Below are 18,706 nucleotides of genomic sequence, written 5' to 3' on the forward strand. Positions count from 1 at the left end.
CTAACTTTTGTCTGTCTGTGCGTGCGTGCGTGCGTATGTATGTATGTCTGTGGTAGAAACTTTAACATTTGACTGAACACCGAAATACTAATTTTACCTGGTTATTATTCAAGCAACAGCTTCAAAGTATTGAAGCAATGATCAACATTTCGTCGGCACGTATGTAGTTAAAGTGTGTATCCAAAGAAAACGGGTGGTGGGGTTTTTTTGGGGGGTAAAAACAGCTGACTGGTTTGTGTCGTGTGTGGTATGTAGACCAGGTCAGGGGTCAAGGTTAGGTCAGATCGCGTGAAGGATTGTGGTATATATACAGTTATCACCGAGCTGCAGTTCGCCGATTCGGAGAAGACGATTTCACATTGTTCGCCGGTTTCGTAGCTCCAGAAAAATAGATAAAGAAGATACCAAAGAAGATTTCCTACAGGTTAATATGCACAGCGTGTTTCCAGTGTCTGCACGAGGAAGCGCTGTCGAAAGCGCAGTGTCGATCTGGCCATCTGGCAGTCGTGTCCCCGTAAGTAGGCTACAGACAGACAGATCTAGTGTCTCGCACTCTTGCACCGTGTCACATATGCTTACTGTGTGTGTGTATGTGTGACGGAGTGATTGAGTTTGTGTTACTGTTTGTCGATTTCTTACGTGAGCCTTGAAGGCTTCGCCTCTTGTTATATTTGTATCTTTATTCTATGTGTGTGTGTCTGTGTGTGTGTGTGTGTGTGTGTGTGTGTGTGTGTGTGTGTGTGTGTGTGTGTGTGTGTGTGTGTGATTTGCCCAGCACATCATTGTGGGGCGTGTAATCAAATAACATTCATCCATCCACTCACAATGTACTTTCGCTCACTCTCTCCGAATTCTACCTGTCGGAACGTATTTTCCCTTTCCAAAAACGTGACACAAGTCCATCGATCTGCAGCCGGTTTCTCTGTCCTCAAGTCCAGTGAGTTTCAGAGTGTCGTACAGGAATTATTGGCTCGGCCTGTGAATCCGGAACTTGTATTGTCTTGCGTTGGCAATTTTCATTTTCCCGAGTCTAGCTGGCACCTTTCCTTTTTCTGCCTTGCTGTGTCCTGTTTTGCGTATCAGTGCCGTACTCACAACACGACACACATATACAGGCACATACATGTATACACAATGAAACACACCTGAATTCCGGCAAGCCTGTTCCCGTACTGTTGATGCAAGAGTAAAAGCAATACATACTAGTTTTGTGAAATCATTCGCTTCAGGTCACACTGCACGTGCTGGATCCGTCTGAGGGGGGTGGGGGTTCCTGAGTTCCGGAAGCCCCCCCCCCCCTCCCTTACCCAGAAAATGTAACAAGGAGAGACCAAAAATACTGGGGAGCCTTGTCCACCGGACTCGCCCGACCGGCCTCTGTACCCCTCCCTTTCATACACTTGGTCCTGCCCTCAAAGGTTTTTCAAGACTGTTGTCTGCTACTCTGTTTATCACACTGTTCCTTACATTCCAGTGTCCATGCACTCATCATAATTGCCTTACACAAGATTATCTCTCTCGCCTGGATGATCGTCCCCACTGTCTGTCTGTTCACACAACGGTTCAGACACTGCCGCCTTGCTGCTGCCGTTTTCAACGAAACTTTTGCCACATCATTTACATGATATACACACGTGTGAAAAGATGGGTTATTTACTACATGGGTGGTCTCTCTCAAGTATGAAAGATCATTTCGTGAATTGACTCTTCATTCTTGTCTTACACCAGGTTATCTCTCTCCCCTGGATAGTCTGTTCACACGACGGTCCAGACACAAACGTACTGCTGCCGTTGTCAACACCATTTTGTTGCCACATCATTTACATGATATACACACGTGTGAAAAGATGGTTTATTTACTACATAATTATGTGGTCTCTCTCGCGTATCAAAGATAACATCAAGTATTCATTCACTCATAATGTTTGCCTCACACTAGGTTATTTCTCTCGCCTGGATCAGGGATATGTATAGAAATAATGGTTCACTTCTCTGGCATCATCGAAAAATGGCGAAACGGAAGTGACTTTTCTCGGAATGCAGCTTTCTTCCGGTTTTCGGCACTTACAGCCTGCGCGCAGCGAGTTGGCGATCCAGTCAATACACATCTATGCCTGGATCGCCCACTTTGTCCATTGTTTCACACAACGGTTCAGACACTGGCTGGCTGCTGCCGTTTTCTACGACACTTGTGTCACCTCATTTACATGATATACACCCGTGTGAAGAAATGATTTATTTACTACATGGGTGGTCTCTCTAAGGTATGTACAATAAATTCGAGTATTCACTCATCACGCTTGTCTTACTACACTAGGGTATCACTCTTGCCTGGACAGTCCACCCTATCAGTCTGTTCACACAACGGTTCAGACAGTGACATGCTGCTGCCGTTTTCGACGACGTTCTTGTCACTGGGAAAAATCGTATCAGTTGTGCTACCAGCCTCAACGTGAATAGTAATTTCGTTGTCAACTGCCCATGCCTGGACATCGCCTTTGGCGCAGGCGAGAAAAACCACCCCCCCTAACACACTGACTGCAGTAACAATGTAAAGCACGGTTTGCCATTCCTCTCGTGTTTTCTGAAAAAAAAACCCAAAGAATCAACTCAATAATTTCAATTTTGCTAATAAAGGTGTGTCAAAGTATTCATGTCAAATGAGATTTGAAATGTCAATGCTCAAGGAGGCAATATGCAATGACAAGAAAGTTAAACGCACAAAACATTGACCTGTTTGCCAAAGCGATTAACATGCACACATACACGCGCATGTGATTACACTGTTGACACGCACGCGCGCGCGCACGCACACGCACATACGCACATAAACACACACACGCACGCACACGCACGTACGCACGCACACACACATACACACAAACACACACACACACATACACACACACACATACACACACACATACACCATCGATCACACACACACACGCACACACACACACACACACACACACACACACACACACACACACACACACTCTATCCCACAACCACATTCTACATCAGTTAAACACCACACCGAGCATGCAATTAGTAGCTAGGCCTATATCGTCACAACGTACATTGACGAGCAAGGCAGAAGTGACGTAAGGTGCTGTCAACGTCAGAGCACATGCTATTGTTGACGTCAAGCTCATCAAAAAACCTGCGTATCTGAAACGTTAACATCATAAGGTATTCGTACTGTACACTGTAAGCATCAAATGCATCGTCTCAAAGACCACAAATCAGTAATTGGTAGCAAAAAAAAACAACCACAGAAATGACATTATGGTACAGCAACAATGAACAACAGCAACAAAAATTACTCCCAGACTTAGAGGACAAGAGGCCAGTTGGACCTCAACTGAAAATATGTATGTGTCCAAATGCCGTGGCTACAACAACAACAAATTGAATGGAGTTGCATTTGTGCCTGTGGAGATTGTTCAGCTAAAAAAAACCCGACGTGTCAAAACTATCAGACGGTCGACCGGCCAGGGGTCAGACGAATGCATCAGATAAAAAAAACAAGTCGCGTAAGGCGAAATTAGTACATTTAGTCAAGCTGTGGAACTCACAGAATGAAACTTAACGTAGTCCGCCGCTAGTGCAAAAGGCAGTGAAAGTGACGAGCCTGTTTGGCGCGGTAGCGATTGCGCTGTGCTTCATAGCAGGCTTTACTGTACCTCTCTTCGTTTTAACTTTCTGAGCGTGTTTTTAATCCAAACATATCATATCTATATGTTTTTGGAATCAAGAACCCACAAGGAATAAGATGAAATTGTTTTTAAATCGATTTCGGAAATTTTATTTTATTAATAATTTTTATATTTTTAATTTTCAGAGCTTGTTTTTAATCCGAATATAACATATTTATATGTTTTTGGAATCCGAAAATAATCAAGAATAAGATGAACGTAAATTTGGATCGTTTTAAAAACAAATAATTTTTTTTACAATTTTCATATATTTAATGGCCAAAGTCATTAATTATTTTTTAAGCCACCAAGCTGAAATGCAGTACCGAAGTCCGGCCTTCGTCGAAAATTGCTTGGCCAAAATTTCAATCAATTTGATTGAAAAATGAGGGTGTGACAGTGCCGCCTCAACTTTTACAAAAAGCCGGATATGACGTCATCAAAGGTATCTATCGAAAAAATGAAAAAAACGTCCGGGGATATCATTCCCAGGAACTCTCATGTCAAATTTCATAAAGATCGGTCCAGTAGTTTAGTCTGAATCGCTCTACACACACACACACAGACAGACAGACAGACAGACAGACACAGACAGACACACACACACACACACACACACACACACACACACACACACACACACACACACACACACACACACACATACACCACGACCCTCGTCTCGATTCCCCCCTCTACGTTAAAACATTTAGTCAAAACTTGACTAAATTTTATGTAAAAAGGTATGCTGCAATGACAGAACAGCGATGCCTTGGCACAACACTGCACAAGCCCTGACCTGGATCACTATTTATTTCACGGGTATATATAGTAGTAACTGACCTGGGTGCTATATCGAGGGAGTTGATTCTGTAGGCGACACCGGTGAGGTTCTGCAAGGACACGCTGGTGATGAGAAGTGCCACCGCCAACACCCTCTCCTTGTGAGACAGAAAACTGATGACCAGCAGAGGCAGTGCACACCCGATACTCCCTGCAACACACGAGACAGAAAACTGATGACCAGTAGAGGCAGCGCACACCCCATACTCCCTGCAACACACGAGACAGAAAACTGATGACCAGTAGAGGCAGCGCACACCCCATACTCCCTGCAACACACGAGACAGAAATCTGATGACCAGCAGAGGCAGCGCACACCCCATACTCCCTGTAACACACAAGACAGAAAACTGATGACCAGTAGAGGCAGCGCACACCCCATACTCCCTGCAACACACGAGACAGAAAACTGATGACCAGTAGAGGCAGCGCACACCCCATACTCCCTGCAACACACGAGACAGAAATCTGATGACCAGCAGAGGCAGCGCACACCCCATACTCCCTGCAACACACGAGACAGAAATCTGATGACCAGCAGAGGCAGCGCACACCCCATACTCCCTGTAACACACAAGACAGAAAACTGATGACCAGTAGAGGCAGCGCACACCCCATACTCCCTGCAACACACGAGACAGAAAACTGATGACCAGTAGAGGCAGCGCACACCCCATACTCCCTGTAACACACAAGACAGAAAACTGATGACCAGCAGAGGCAGCGCACACCCCATACTCCCTGCAACACACGAGACAGAAATCTGATGACCAGCAGAGGCAGCGCACACCCCATACTCCCTGTAACACACAAGACAGAAAACTGATGACCAGTAGAGGCAGCGCACACCCCATACTCCCTGTAACACACAAGACAGAAAACTGATGACCAGCAGAGGCAGCGCACACCCCATACTCCCTGCAACACACGAGACAGAAAACTGATGACCAGCAGAGGCAGCGCACACCCCATACTCCCTGCAACACACGAGACAGAAAACTGATGACCAGTAGAGGCAGCGCACACCCCATACTCCCTGTAACACACAAGACAGAAAACTGATGACCAGCAGAGGCAGCGCACACCCCATACTCCCTGCAACACACGAGACAGAAAACTGATGACCAGCAGAGGCAGCGCACACCCCATACTCCCTGCAACACACGAGACAGAAATCTGATGACCAGTAGAGGCAGCGCACACCCCATACTCCCTGTAACACACAAGACAGAAAACTGATGACCAGCAGAGGCAGCGCACACCCCATACTCCCTGCAACACACGAGACAGAAATCTGATGACCAGCAGAGGCAGCGCACACCCCATACTCCCTGCAACACACGAGACAGAAAACTGATGACCAGTAGAGGCAGTGCACACCCCATACTCCCTGCAACACACGAGACAGAAATCTGATGACCAGCAGAGGCAGCGCACACCCCATACTCCCTGTAACACACAAGACAGAAAACTGATGACCAGCAGAGGCAGCGCACACCCCATACTCCCTGCAACACACGAGACAGAAATCTGATGACCAGTAGAGGCAGCGCACACCCCATACTCCCTGCAACACACGAGACAGAAATCTGATGACCAGTAGAGGCAGCGCACACCCCATACTCCCTGTAACACACAAGACAGAAAACTGATGACCAGCAGAGGCAGCGCACACCCCATACTCCCTGCAACACACGAGACAGAAAACTGATGACCAGCAGAGGCAGCGCACACCCCATACTCCCTGCAACACACGAGACAGAAATCTGATGACCAGTAGAGGCAGCGCACACCCCATACTCCCTGTAACACACAAGACAGAAAACTGATGACCAGCAGAGGCAGCGCACACCCCATACTCCCTGCAACACACGAGACAGAAATCTGATGACCAGCAGAGGCAGCGCACACCCCATACTCCCTGCAACACACGAGACAGAAATCTGATGACCAGCAGAGGCAGCGCACACCCCATACTCCCTGCAACACACGAGACAGAAATCTGATGACCAGTAGAGGCAGCGCACACCCCATACTCCCTGCAACACACGAGACAGAAATCTGATGACCAGTAGAGGCAGCGCACACCCCATACTCCCTGCAACACACGAGACAGAAATCTGATGACAAGTAGAGGCAGCGCACACACCATACTCCCTGCAACACACGAGACAGAAAACTGATGACCAGTAGAGGCAGCGCACACCCCATACTCCCTGCAACACACGAGACAGAAATCTGATGACCAGCAGAGGCAGCGCACACCCCATACTCCCTGCAACACACGAGACAGAAAACTGATGACCAGTAGAGGCAGCGCACACCCCATACTCCCTGCAACACACGAGACAGAAAACTGATGACCAGTAGAGGCAGCGCACACCCCATACTCCCTGCAACACACGAGACAGAAATCTGATGACCAGCAGAGGCAGCGCACACCCCATACTCCCTGCAACACACGAGACAGAAATCTGATGACCAGCAGAGGCAGCGCACACCCCATACTCCCTGCAACACACGAGACAGAAAACTGATGACCAGTAGAGGCAGCGCACACCCCATACTCCCTGCAACACACGAGACAGAAAACTGATGACCAGTAGAGGCAGCGCACACCCCATACTCCCTGCAACACACGAGACAGAAATCTGATGACCAGTAGAGGCAGCGCACACCCCATACTCCCTGTAACACACGAGACAGAAAACTGATGACCAGTAGAGGCAGCGTACACCCCATACTCCCTGCAACACACGAGACAGAAAACTGATGACCAGTAGAGGCAGCGCACACCCCATACTCCCTGTAACACACGAGACAGAAATCTGATGACCAGTAGAGGCAGCGCACACCCCATACTCCCTGTAACACACGAGACAGAAAACTGATGACCAGCAGAGGCAGCGCACACCCCATACTCCCTGCAACACACAAGACAGAAAACTGTCTCCATCATTGTGTGTCTCGCTGTCTCTCTGTCTGTCTGTCTGTCTGTCTGTCTGTCTGTCTGTCTGTCTGTCTGTCTGTCTGTCTGTCTGTCCGGCTGTGGGTCTGTGTGTATCTCTATCGCTCTGACTGACTGACTGTGTGTGTGTTTGTGTGTGTGTGTGTGCGTGTGTGTGTATGTGTGTGTGTGTGTGTGTGTATGTGTGTGTATGTGTGTGTGCGTGTGTGTGTATGTATGTGTGTGTGTGTGTGTGTGTGTGTGTGTGTGTGTGTGCGTGCGTGCATGCGGGCGTGCGTGTGTGTTTGTGTGTGGGCGTGTGTGTGTGTGTGTGGCTCTAGATAAATTAGTTTGAGTAAATTGCACTTTGTTTTGGTTGTTCTTGTATCTTTATGTTCTATATCTTTCTGTCCTTCTTCATTCTTTCTTCTCATTCATTTTCCCTTTACTTTGTTTCTGTTCTGTATTTCTGTTGAAATAGCGTCATAACATCGAAAGAGATCGCAAAAGTTGACAGCTTCTAGACAAAGCACGAGTCACAGGATACTGAAAATAGGAATGATTAAAGGCACAGTCCTTCTTGTCACTGAGATCTGGCCTGGCTTGTTCGTGGGATGAGACGTCCCCTCAACTTGGTCACTTACCTAAAATCAACACCTTGGTGGCTTGCTGTGGTGATGGAACGAATCCAAAGATAAAGAGACTGCTAATTAACGTTCCAAAATTCAGAATCAAAAAACAAGAAATTCATTTGCTCAGCTTCCTGGCGAGAGGGCGAAATTTCGATCAAGCTTAGTTTCAATCAATCAATCAATATGAAGCTTATATAGCGCGTATTCCGTGGGTACAGTTCTAAGCGCTTGTCGAAGAGTTGTCAACACAGGACTAACAAAGAAACTAACATCTTCAGACGGACACGAACCCTATCACCCTGGTAAACAAACAACTGTTTAACAACAATGTACACATCAATAGCTAGGTCAAACAAAATAATATTAAGCACAAAGAAAACACCTCTCACAGAGCACAGCACAAGAATGTCTTTAGGGGCACAGCACATCACGTCGAGCATGAAAGTCGCAGCCAGCTACGGGAAGAACTGAGTCTTCAACCTACTCTTGAACGCGTCAAGAGAGGGGCTCTGGCGAAGCTCAAGCGGCAGGGAGTTCCAGACGGAGGGGCCCGCGGAGGGAAATGCACGCTGACCAGCAGATGCGAGTTTCGAGCGAGGGATGTGGAGGCGGAGAGGGTCAGCAGCAGAACGAAGGTGACGGTCGGAGGGCTGGGTGTACAGGTCCAGGGAGGATTGAAGGTACTCGGGAGCAGAGTCGTTGAGACACTTGTAGACCAGAGTGGACAGTTTGTGGGAGATTCGGGTGTTGACAGGGAGCCAGTGCAAGGAGCGAAGTAGGGGGGTGATGTGGTCTCGCTTCGTCTTCCTCAACGTCAGCCTGGCAGCGGCGTTCTGGACTCGTTGTAGGCCATGAATGGATGAGGCGGGGAGGCCAGCCAGAAGGGAGCTGCAGTAGTCCAGACGACTGAAGATGAGGGAGACAACCAGCTTGACACAGGCGTCGTGGGTGAGGTAGCGACGGATGGAGGCGATGCGTCGTAGGTGGAAAAAGCAGGTCTTGATGATGAAGGAGATGTGTGTCTGCATGGAGAGAGTGGAGTCGAGAAAGACGCCAAGGCTCTTGACAGCAGGGGAGAATGGAACAGTCGCGTCATCCAGCTGGAGGTCGGTCACAGTGAGGGAAGCAATCTTCTGTCGTGTTCCAACGAGAAGGGCCTCCGTCTTCTCACTGTTCAGCTTCAGCTTGTTCTCATTCATCCAGTTCTTGATGTCAGTGAAACAACTGGAGATGGATCCAAGGAGATCGTCAACGTCCTCCGGCTTGGCGCTGTTCTGGAGCTGCGTGTCATCGGCAAAGGAGTTGTAGTTCAGGCCGTGGCATTCGATGACCAGGGAGAGGGGTTGGGTGTACAGGGTGAAAAGGACAGGGCCGAGGACAGATCCTTGTGGGACGCCGAAGCGGACAGGGACAGGCTGAGAAGAGAACGAATCAGTGGTGACTGTCTGAGAGCGGTTCTGGAGGTAGTTCCTAAACCAAGAGAGGGCGGTGTCGTGAATGCCGAACGTGGAACTGAGGCGATCGACGAGTAGCTGGTGGTCGATCGTGTCGAAGGCCGCGGAAAGGTCCAGCAGCACAAGGGCAGAGACGAGACCGCTATCTGTTGCGTTCAGGAGGTCCGTGGTGATTCGCAGGAGCGCCGTCTCGGTGCTGTGGTGAGGGCGGTACGCTGACTGGTACACTGGCATCAGCGAGTTCCGAGACAGGTGGGCGCTCAACTGCTCCAGGATGATACGCTCCAGAAGCTTGGAGAGGAAGGGCAGGTTGGACACAGGACGGTAGTTCTTCAACTCGTTGACGTCAAGGCCGGGCTTCTTGATGAGTGGGCGGACAACGGCAGACTTGAAGCAGTCGGGAACGACGCCTGTGGCCAGGGATATGTTGATGATATCTGTGATAGACGGCAGGAGCTTGTCCAGACACTTGGTGAAGAGGAAGCCTGGCAGGGGATCTAGCTCGCAGGTCTTGATGGCCGTCTTGGTGATGAGTCGCTTGACGTGGTTTTGAGTGACAGGCTGAAAGCACGTGAGGGGGGAGCCGGAGAAGGAAGGGGAGGGTGGGGACGGGACGAAGGGCTGCTGATCGAGTGTTTTCCGAAGCTTGTCAATCTTGTCCTTGAAGAACTCCGAGAATAACTCCGGGATATCCTGTGGTGGGTGAGCAGTGGGTAAGGGGGCAGCGGGGGAGGAGCCCAGGAGAGAGGACATGATGGAGAACAGCTCCCTGGATGATGAGGCGTTGACGATGCAGTCGTGGAAGTGCTCGATCTTGGCAGCAGTGATGGCTTGCGTGACTCGACGCACCGCATCCCTGAGAATCTGCTTATGAACCTCCAGGCCAGAGTGTCGCCATGCACGCTCCGCTCGCCGTCTCTCGATCTTGGCGGCTGTGATGTCCTCAGAGAACCAGGGAGCCGGCTGTCGCTCAGAGACTGCGCATAGAGATGGCGGGGCGTGTTTGTCGAGGAGCTGGCGCAGAGTCAAGCTGAAGAAATGGGCGGGGTCAGTGGACGGGTCTCGCTGGGCAAGCAGCAGGGCAGCTTCGTCTCCAAAAGCATCTGTCTCAATGTCTCGTAGCTTGCGACGTGTGACCATCTTCCGCTTCTGTGCTGGCTTGGTGATGTTGACGAGGAAGTTGATGGCGGTGTGGTCGGAGACAAGATGGTCGTTGGCGACGAGGCTGGAGACCAGATTGTCCGAGGGTCGAGTGACAATCCAATCCAGGATGTGGCCACGGGAGTGGGAGGGAAAAGGAACGACCTGGTCCACACTGTAGCTGTCTAACAGCGCACGGGCCCGCTTGGTGTCAGCGTTGGCAGGGCAGTCCCAGTGGATGTTAAAGTCACCGAGGACGATGGCGCTATGGGACGTCACGTTGTAGTGGTCGAGGGCTTGGGAGAACTCGTCGAAGAAAGTAGAGTCCTTCAGCTTGTTCTTGGTGTTAGGGGGAGGGCGATATATACACAGGAAGGTGAGGGTGGTGGTGGTGGCGACCGTCATCTCCACAGCTTCGAAGGTGGTGTGGGGGAAGGGGAGGCTGTCCGGGAAGGACGCTGCAGCATGCATGTGGTCCTTGTAGACGACGGCGATGCCTCCACCACGCCCAGCCGGGCGGGGGAAGGAGACTGTCTTGTACCCTGCGGGGGTCAGCTGCTTGATCTTGGGGTCATCACCAGGTCGCAGCCACGTCTCGGTGATGAACAGGGCGTCTAACTTGTTTTCTATAATGTAGTCTGCTATCAGATCTGCTTTGCCTTCTGGATTTACTGACTGGGAGTTGAGGAGGCAGAGATGTAGGGTGTTTTTGGAATGAGTGGGTGGGTGCTGATTTTGGGTGGGCGGGTGCTGGGGAGGGGTTGTGGGAGAAAGGGGAGGGGTGGGGAGGTGAGGGAGGGGGGTGATGGGAGGATGGGGACTAGGGGTGGTGAGAGAATGGGGAGGGGTGGTGGGAGAATAGGGAGGGGTAGAAGGAAGCAGAGAAAGGGTGGGGGGATGCTGGGGAGGGGTAGTGGTACATTGGGTGGGGGTGGTGGGCGTGAGAGAAGTGGAGGTAGGAGAAGGGTTGAGGGCAGCAAGTTGCTGTGCGGTTCGAAGACGCTGCGAGCGACCGGCGCGACAGCCCCTTACGGTTGGTGGTCTCTGCAGGATTCCCAGCTCCTTGAGATGGAGGTATAGAGGCCGTGGCAGGCGCAGTCTAGCAGCGTCGGTGGGACGGTAGTTGAGGGGGGAACCTATCGCCATAGTGAGAGAGGGGAGTGGAAAAAGAGAGAGAGAGAGAGAGAAAGAGAGCTCACGCAATTTATGACACCTAAGAATGTACTCTGAGGGTACATCTCAGGAGACAATCCCCTACCTATTGTATAAGCGGGCAGAACAGTGGGAAAAGGGCCAACTCACTCTGTGACTCATCGCACGCAGGCGCTGGTCAGTGTAGCTACAGCTGACTGAACAACAACAATAGTCTAGCAGGCTACCAACTATGACGCCTGGGCAGAACAAAGGCCACTGTACACACTAAGGTACACGCTAACGCATAAGGCAGACTACGTTTACAGAAAGAGAAACACTCTAACCTAACAAAATAATAACAATAGTCTAAGCAATCTAGCAGCAAAAAGACTAACACACTAAGTTCACTATAATTTACGACAGGCTACGGTCTAGGATGACACGGGAAGTCCGAAAGCGCCTCAACCAAAACACCACAACACAGACGGATGAGATACACACTAACACTGAGGTCAAATGCAGTAAAACAACCCACAAAACGTTGACAAGGACAACAGAATAAAACCACAAGCTCTCGTTGACAAACACCAACGAACGAAAACAAGACAAAACAGCAAGTAGAGAGCAACGAAAACAAGGGAAACAAAACAGAACAAAAGCACTTAGCTGATACACGACCGGGAAGGAAAGATGGCCGCTCTAACACGTGGACAGACGATCACACAAATTCACACCAATAGCACTCACAAATTCACTTATTCCGACAAGACAGGTTCACAAGTAGCTTCAATACACTCTTATACACCACTCTGCAAACATACAACACAAGAATCCTTGGAAATCAACACGAAAATTATCCAAATATCGAGACAGGTAATGCAGCTGTAGTCAGCGCAAGGACAGACAACTCGCCAACTCTTTGTGACTAATTGTTTGTCTGTTCACTGAAAAGACCGTTGGGTCGATATTTTTTTTTTTTTTCATTTTCATTTTTCATTACTTTATTGTCCCATCGCTGGGAAATTCCTCCCAGTGGAAAGCTAGCAGCAACGGAGTCGCGCTACCCAGGTGTCTGCGTGTTTAGGTGTATTCAACCACCTGCACTTATGGTAGAATGACCAAGATCTTTAACGTGCCATTGTGGTGACACGGGGGTGGGACATGGATACCGTCTCTGGGTCTGCACATAAAGTTGACCGGTGTCCGTCCCGGCCCGGATTCGAACCAGCGACCTTTCGATCACAAGTCCAGTGCTCTACCACCTGAGCTACCACCTATATCTGTGATTGTAACGTATTTTGTCAATAACAACGTTCCAACAACTTACCGTCCTTGTTTTTTGGTTTTGTGGTTATGGAAGTGTTTGATGAATCAATTTCTTAAAAAAGGCAGTAGTGGCTTTTTAAGAAATTCTTTCATACACAAAAATGAGCACCGTGCACAGAGGGCACCGTGCACAGAGGGCACCGTGCACAGAGGGCACCGTGCACAGAGGGCACAAAGGCTGTTGATTGTAGAATGTAGGGATGGTTTTATCTGACATGGTAGGGATGGTTTTATCTGACATGGTAGGGATGGTTTTATCTGACATGGTGAGACGAGAAGGAGCGTCCCTTTTGCAACGCCCCCCCCCCCCCCCCCAACAACAACAAAATTTGGTTTTGGGTAACCCGACCGACCCTATTTTCCCGCCGACCCTTAAACCTTTTTTTTCATTTCCCAAAAAAATCAAAAACATTTGGCACAATTTGCGAACCATGCCCGAGACTAAGGGAAGTAACCTCCTTCGAACTCGACTAAATTTTAAAAAGAAAAAGAGAAAAAACCTATACCTACCGACCCTATTTTGTTGGGTCCTGTTACCCTAAACCATTTTTTTTTTGTGCCTTAAGGTGAACATCACCAGAAACATCTTTAAGAAAATGGCGTCTCAGAAAGAATCTATTCAACGGGATATATAACAATTTATCTGACTCATACGTGTGCAGTAAGCCATATACATACTCACCAGCCATCTGGAATGATTTCCTGACAAGAGCGATAGAGAAGCGGCGCCGTAGCAACATGTCGGCAAGGTAACCAGCAAGAATTCCCATCACCAATTTGCCCAGGAATGGTAGAGAAGACAGTACGCCATTCTGGAAATAGTATAATCATGCAAGAATTAATGGCTGGAGAAGTTGGGTTTGCGATGATACGGAATGAATTGTGTCTATATGCCTGTCATTGTGACTTTCTGTCTGTCTGTCAGTCTGTCTCTCTCATCCCTCCTTCAACACTTTGGGATAACTGCAGTGATGTTCATTTAAAACGACTAAATTCTCTTCATCGTCGTGCCGCAAAACTGATTCTGCACGAGTCGAATAGGACAACAGCTAATTTCCTCTCCTTGAGAGATCATTTAACGCTAAACAAGGCTGTTTTTATGTATAAAGTACTGAACAGCGATGTTCCTAGATATGTACAATCACATTTCAGTCGTGCCACAAAAAGATATGGGTCCTTGAATCTGATCCCTCCTGTCCCCCGCCTAGACTTGTATACGTCAAGTTTAGCCTTCTCAGGTGCCTCTCTCTGGAATTCCATACCCCTACACATCTGCAATACCACTTCTGTGTAAACGTTTAGGCGCCAGTTCCATTCCCACTTGATGTGTAAATAGAATACTTTTCATGTCTGATGTTTTTGTGCTTTTTTTGTTCTTTCTGCTCATGTATTGCTAATCATATTATACAAGCAAATGGTCATGGTAATTCCTCTCCACAAGAAACATGATTTGTAATGCAAATACATGTTAATCCCTTTTGTCATCAAATGTTTTGGATTTTTATATGTACAGGTTACAACACGAGTGGTTTTTTATATGGCTTGTATTTCAGTCAAGACCCAGCGGATGAATATCATCGGGAGACACGAGCCTCTGGCGAGTGGATCTCGATTGATATTCCCGCTGGGTCTTGACTGAAATACAAGCCATATAAAAAACCACGAGTGTTGTAATCTGTATATCCCATTCTACCATCAAACACAAAGTGTAGACTACTAGCAGCACTGTTGCGATATGTGGAGTGTAAAACAGTAGTGCCACCGAGACTTGGCCCTTTTGCAACCTCAAACTAAGTGACCGTCGCTGAAAAATTGAAACGAATGAGTGCATCGATAAGTACGCGGTAACACTACTTTCAGACCATTTAGTTTAAGTAAAGGTTCATAAGTTTCAAGAAAGTAATGAAGTCGTATTGAAATTCATTTAGTTGAAGCGCACAATTCTTTTGTTTTGCGTTTCAGGTCGGCGGAACGGGGAAACCGGTTTGGCACCTATTTGGCTTACTCGATTCAGAATCGATTCCACGTTGTTTTTCTCGAACGTATACAATTAGCTTATTGACAGAGAAGCAAATTTTAGGGAACACATATGTAGGTTTAGATTTAACCATTTGCTCCCTATTTGAAATGTATCTACGTGTTTTGCGAGTGTGTTTGCATGGATGAACCTAAACTGGTATGGGTGAGAGGAAAACAGGACCCAAGTCTGTCACCGGCGATTGATTGCATTTTGAAGGAATATGACTGGATTACGGAAAAATACACACATGTTAAGTTCTTAGATGCCTTCATCGCCAATGTGGACTTACTGCAGAGCCAGGCAAAAGAGTAGACTTGCTCGCAAAATACGGAAAACGATGTTTGATAACGAAGCGAAGCCAAAGGACGCTTCTCGGTAAAACAGTCGTCTGCCACGATGCAAGGGAGGGTACTCGTTTTTATTTTGTTTTGGTTTGCAACCATTGGCATTGTGATAGTGTTCGACTGTTCTGCATTGCTTTCATAATGAAAGAAACGTTTGTTTATTGCATCCCATACATCAGATCAGTTCCGAGATTCATTTTTGCGTGCAACTGATATGGTTTTCTAAGCCGTGCGATACGATTTTGGAACTTCATACAAATGTGTCACATTGTTCGGCGCGAGGTCAAAGGTCGGGAGGAAAGTAGTTCTTTGCCCAAATCGGAATCTGCACTATCATATATTTTTTGGAGTCCATGATGTATTTATTGAGCTATAAAAATACAACATATATACCCATACTGAAGTAACAGAGACAAAGAAGCAGCTCGTGGGATATATATATATATATATATATATATAAAACATCAGAAAATGTGAAAGAAACAATTGAAAGTCAGCAGAGACTTTCTTCCGAGATTTGTTAAAATCTCTTAGCAGAGATAGAGAGAGAAATAAGTATCCCTTCACTGACAGCCTATTGGGAGCATCAGACCCTCCTCAAGGGGGACCGAGATTTACAGAGCAAAGTCCCTTTGTGGGGGGACGTATCGCAAGGTAATCTAGTCCTGAGGAGGACCATTGTATTTGTACATATATATATATGCCATGCGTTCAATGTCAACACTATATTTTGTATGATTGAACTGTTTTCCCCTTTTCTAGTGTGTGTAAGAAAATATGATTTTTGTTTTCTTCTTATTATTAACATTATGTGCGTCCGGACATGTTGAAAGATTAGGCTTTGCCAAAAACCTCTATCCTTTTGTAATAACGTTCAGTTTCAGTTTCTCTCTCTCTCTCTCTCTCTCTCTCTCTCTCTCTCTCTCTCTCTCTGTCTCTCTGTCCGTCCGTCCGTCCCCCTCTCTCTCTCTCTGTCTCTCTGTCCGTCCGTCCGTCCCTCTCTCTCCCTCTCTCTCTCTCTCTCTCTCTCTCTCTCTCTCTCTCTCTCTCTCTCTCTCTCTCTCTCTCTCTCTCTCTCTCTCTCTCGCTCCCTCTCAGTCTTTCACTCTCCCTCCCTACGCCCTCTCTCCCACAAGTCAGATCACGTGCAGAAATCGGTCGTTTCAAGCTTTATCTCATTTATCTTAAGATACCTTTTTCCGCTCGGAGGCTTTACTTGACATTTCGGAAACTCAGTTCTACAATTCACGCCTCAGGGGAAATAAACGCATCCATTTTTCATGTTATAACACGATTAATTTGATTGCATTGGCATTCATAAAAGCTCTGCGTGTGCACTAAGAACGCGCTATCCTTTTTATGATGCTGTGCCAGAACGTGGGCAGAGAAAAACCACTTCAGTTTGATCAACATTTTCTTTGCCTATCTCTATGTCTCACAACAAACAATTGGTTTTTTCAAGAAGAAAATACCTCAGAGAGATAATACACCCATTTTGCTGACTGGAGTGACTTCTGTACGCGACTTAACAGTCAATGTCGTTAGTAGGGGGCATAGTAGGTAGTGGGCTGCGTCCGTTTGCTCGGGACAGACCCACTATACTGAACATCGTCGAAGTGACTCAGCGGAAGTGCAGTGTCATCTTCCGAGGGTAGCCCACCGCAGCGACCCGACATCCCCCCCCCCTCACCCCCCCCCCCCCCCTGGAGCGTCTGTAAAATCGACAAGTCTGGCAGCAGAACGAAATTCAGATGTGGATGGAGCAGTGAATGCAGGGACGGGGTTAGAGCACAACGGGACAAGAAACAGGTGTAAAGACGGAGAAAAAAACAAGAAGTCACAAGCTTGTCGGCTTGGAGTGGTGTGAGGAAGTAGGACACTTTGGACGCCCGGGGATAATTATCTGAGTTACCTGTTTTTCATCAACTAGCCCCCAATGCGTGTGTGTGCTTTTAAAGGGAGATTTAATCTGGAAACCTATCATAAAATAAATACATAATTTCAGGGCTCCCCGCAGAACGGGTCCCTGTGTCCTATACGCACTAGAAGCCGAAATCACGAACTAGAAATTCACGGATGGGGTCCCGGGACGCACTCAATTTCATCTGTCGTGCGTCCCGTATACTCTTTTCAGACTTTAGTCGTCAGCTAAGTCAAAGTGCAAAAACAATTTATCTCATTTTCACGCGGGAACAAAGTGTTCGTGTGTGTTGCATTTGACTTGGTATAGTTGAAGTGTCCTCTAATATTCTGGTGATAAAAAAACCCAGTTCATATCACATTATTCGCGATTACAATGCGTCATATGTAAATAGAGGGTTTGGGGACCCGGGACTCTTGGGACCTTCTAAAACTCTGCTAAGGGGGTCCATGGACCCTCTAAACATTAAAAGTGGGGGTCCCGGGACCCTCTAGGGCGGGTGTTAGTGGGGAGCCCTGAATTTTACATTTTTCTCGCGCAAATGACTTAGAAATCGATGTATGACGATCGTTACACACCGTGTCCATTTTTTCTGTTGAAAGGAAAGTTCGTCCGCTACTCAACGGGGGGCTCTGGTAAACATGGATGCAAATGGGAGCTACAAACTGCCTTCCCCTCTCTCTCCCTCTCTATCTCTCCCTTGCCTGCGCTATAGTGCTGTGCAGAACGTCCTACATGTACATGGGAAGGTAGGCATGGATCTCTCTCCCTCTCTCTGTCCCCCCCCTCTCTCTCTCTCTCTCTCTCTCTCTCTCTCTCTCTCTCTCTCTCTCTCTTTTGTAATTGTTTTACGTTTGTATATATATATGTATTTAAGATTAGAATAGTCCCTCTCTGGGCGAGGGCTGGTTGAAAAGAAGCTCGTTTATATTGCTTTTGCCACAACCCTCGTAAAATAAAATTTGATTTGATTTGATTTGATTTGATTTGATCTCTCTCTCTCTCTCGGGGAAGTCTCGCGAGTGGTCGCTGTGGCAAGACACGAACACATTTGCTGTGACAAAAGTTCAACATTTTCTGCAACAACAGCCACTAAGATGTCAGTATTAGGCCTACCTAAAACGGTGGAGTCTATTCTGACCTCCATTATCGCGGACCACGCTCTTATCTCCTGGAAGGTGACGGGCGAAGGCGACAAACCTGTCGTCGTGCTTCGCTTCAACTCCGCAGAGCAACAAGATGGC

The 18,706-nt window shown here is 47.8% G+C and overlaps 1 protein-coding gene across 1 annotated transcript in view; it reads right to left on the reverse strand.

Moving 5' to 3' along the window:
- Window positions 1-212: 212 nt before the first annotated feature.
- The window catches only part of LOC138963647 (sialin-like), a gene marked incomplete in the record, with an annotated part of 37,018 nt that continues 18,524 nt past the window's right edge, over window positions 213-18,706 (reverse strand). The window contains 4 exon segments of the mRNA XM_070335492.1: window positions 213-2,584; window positions 3,084-3,174; window positions 4,545-4,695; window positions 13,860-13,989. Of these exon segments, the coding sequence (XP_070191593.1) occupies window positions 2,309-2,584; window positions 3,084-3,174; window positions 4,545-4,695; window positions 13,860-13,989 (648 nt within the window).

The sequence above is a fragment of the Littorina saxatilis genome, linkage group LG4 (assembly GCF_037325665.1).
Source record: "Littorina saxatilis isolate snail1 linkage group LG4, US_GU_Lsax_2.0, whole genome shotgun sequence".
Classification (NCBI taxonomy): domain Eukaryota; kingdom Metazoa; phylum Mollusca; class Gastropoda; order Littorinimorpha; family Littorinidae; genus Littorina; species Littorina saxatilis.